Genomic DNA, 2,599 nt, shown 5'->3' on the forward strand with positions numbered 1-2,599 from the left:
AATATGCTAAAAGTTGGATTTTGTTCTTCAGGGAGGACTGTAAAGCTACCGTACTAGGGTGTAGAACAGTTTCATTAGCTATGTTATTATAATAGACTTGTGAAGATTCTTTTGTCTATAGCTATTTATATTAGTTTGATCTTACCATCCAATATTTCATCTGCTTGCAGTCAGATTTCATCAGGGAATGAGGTTGTGACAGGTATGACAACCTGTTACCCCCTCTGGTGTGCTATTTGGTCAGATCCCCCCCCCTTGCCTGCCCCTCCCTTAGGAGTGGTAGGTAGAGGTTGGGTAGCTCAGTCCCATCATTCCGATTCAACTTGGCCCCATGTAAGCGGATGTTAATTGCTTCAAGAACTTTCCGGTGTAGATCTCGTGGCTCTCTTTCCAAGATTATTATGTCTTCTATGGTTGTTGATGTTATACAATGCCCTGTCTGTTCCTGGTGTTGGCTGAGGGCAGATTTTTTATCATGTTTTTTGATCGATTTTTGATGTTCAGCGATTCTTTCAGTTAAGGAACGTCCTGTCTCTCCGATGTATTTCTCTCCACACACCTGACACTCACACTGGTATACAACTCCACACTGTTCTCCTGGGTCTAATTTGTCCTTTGGGGATACTAGGATGCCTCTTAGTGTCTGTCCTGCCTTATGGTGTAATACTACATTCCTTTTTCTGAATGCTCTTTTTAGCTTTTCACTAACCCCTTTCATGTAAGGTAGTACTGCATATCCTTTGGGTTTTTCTTTTTCAGTCATGTTCTCGGGCCTTTGTTGTTTTTCTCTTCCTTTCTTTTCCCCTTCTTTTATAGCCCATTCTGGGTAACCACAATTTCTAAAAGCCACTCTGATTTTTTCCTTCTCTATCTCTACCTTGGGTTTCTCTTTTATCAGTGTGTCTGCCCTATGCATCAGCGTCTTGATGATTCCTATCTTCTGTTGGACAGGGTGGTGGGATGTCCACTGAAGGTAGTGGTCTGTATGCGTAGGTTTTCTATAAATGTCTGTTGTGATGTTATCATTCTTCCTAATAAGCTGTAAGTCCAGCATGGGTAATGTCTGGTTGTCATCTTCCCTTTCTATTGTGAACTTAATGCTGTCATGTTGTGCATTGATATGTCGGAAAAGCTCCTCCTCGTGCTGTTTCTGTATTATAACCCCTGTATCATCGACGTATCTGGCCCAAAATTTTGGTGGGTGGGTGGCTGTTCTTAGTGCCTTCTCTTCAAACTCTTCCATGAATAGGTTGGCCAGGACAGGAGAGAGTGGAGAGCCCATTGCCATTCCATATACCTGTTCGTAAATACGCCCTTGGTACCGGAAGTAGGTTGTCTCAATTGTTAGCTTTAGTAAGTCCCCAAAGTCCTCTGGAGGAAGCAGTGTTCTGTTTTTCCAGGTTTTATCCTTCTTGGCCCTTTCTACTGCCATATTTGTCACTTCGTTGCCTGGTACGCTGGTGAATAGGGCTGTTACGTCGAATGAGGTTAACACCTCCCCCTCTTCCAGAGTGATCTCTTCCACTTTTTTCACCAGGTCTTGTGAGTTGTTTATATGGCTTGGTTTCTTCCCTACTAAAGGTTTCAGAAGATCTGCTAGGAATCTTGCAAGGTTGTACGTAATGGAGTTGATACCAGAGACAATAGGACGCATTTTTATGGGGTCTTTGTGGATCTTAGGTGTTGCATAAAATCTCGGAGTAGCATCCGATGTAGGGTATATTTTGTTATAGGTGATCTGGTCTAAATATCCCTTATTCTTCAGTGCCCTCAATTTCCTTTGTATTCTGCCCTTCATTACTTTGGTTGGATCCTCAGGTATCTCTTTGTATGTGGTGTGATCATCTAACAGGTGTTTGCATTCTTCTATATAATTGTCCCTGTCCATTACCACTACACACTTTCCTTTGTCTGCAGGTACAATCATTATCTCTTTATTGCTTTTTAGTGACTTCAGGGCTTTCCTTTCCTCATGGCTGAGGTTGTCCTTTGGAGGCTTGGTATTCTTGATGATGTTCACAACTTCATGCCTTAGGGTATCAGCTTCCTCTGGAGGGAGGTGTAGTTGTTCACAAATCACCTCTGTAGTAGCAATTATTTCTTTTGTTGGAGTTTTTCTTGGGGCAATGGCATAGTTGAGGCCTTTTGCTAATACTTTGATTTCTGTGTCTGTGGGTTGGTATTTTGACAACACTTTGACCCACTTTTTTAATTGTGTGCCAGATAGGTCAATGGACTCCTTTTTGTCTTTCAGTGATGTTCTTCCCTGTAGTCTATCAAGTTTGTTGATCTGAGTTTGTCTGCTTTTCCTGAACACGCTTTCTTCTTTGTTATGGATGTGTTCTTTGACCATATCCAATAATTCATTGTCACTGATGTTATGGTTCTCCCAACAACTTTTTACGTTGTTTTCCACATTTTCCTTGAACTCGTCTTGAATGAGACTGAAAAACAAGGTAATAATAATAATAATAATAATAATAATGGTGATGATGATGATGAAAACATATCCAATGAATACTTCGAAAAACTAACTAAAAATTCTTACTTTTATTTAGTCTTTAATAATTTTTTCAGTTAGCGAGTGATTTGAAGTTTT

The 2,599-nt window shown here is 40.6% G+C and overlaps 1 protein-coding gene across 1 annotated transcript; it reads right to left on the bottom strand.

Annotated features, from left to right (window-relative positions):
* Positions 1-232: 232 nt before the first annotated feature.
* Positions 233-2,353, bottom strand: LOC147762014 (uncharacterized). The gene has a single exon (XM_087010569.1). It carries the CDS (start codon positions 2,351-2,353, stop codon positions 233-235), a length of 2,121 nt encoding a protein of 706 aa, XP_086866695.1.
* Between the last annotated feature and the right edge of the window lie 246 nt (positions 2,354-2,599).

Source organism: Lingula anatina, chromosome 4 (genome assembly GCF_051362555.1).
Source record: "Lingula anatina isolate TDL-2025a chromosome 4, LinAna3.0, whole genome shotgun sequence".
Lineage (NCBI taxonomy): Eukaryota > Metazoa > Brachiopoda > Lingulata > Lingulida > Lingulidae > Lingula > Lingula anatina.

What these genes read in the sequence shown, in the direction of transcription:
- LOC147762014 (XM_087010569.1), bottom strand. Translation starts at nt 2,353, where the DNA reads ATGGTCAAAGAACACATCCATAACAAAGAAGAAAGCGTGTTCAGGAAA.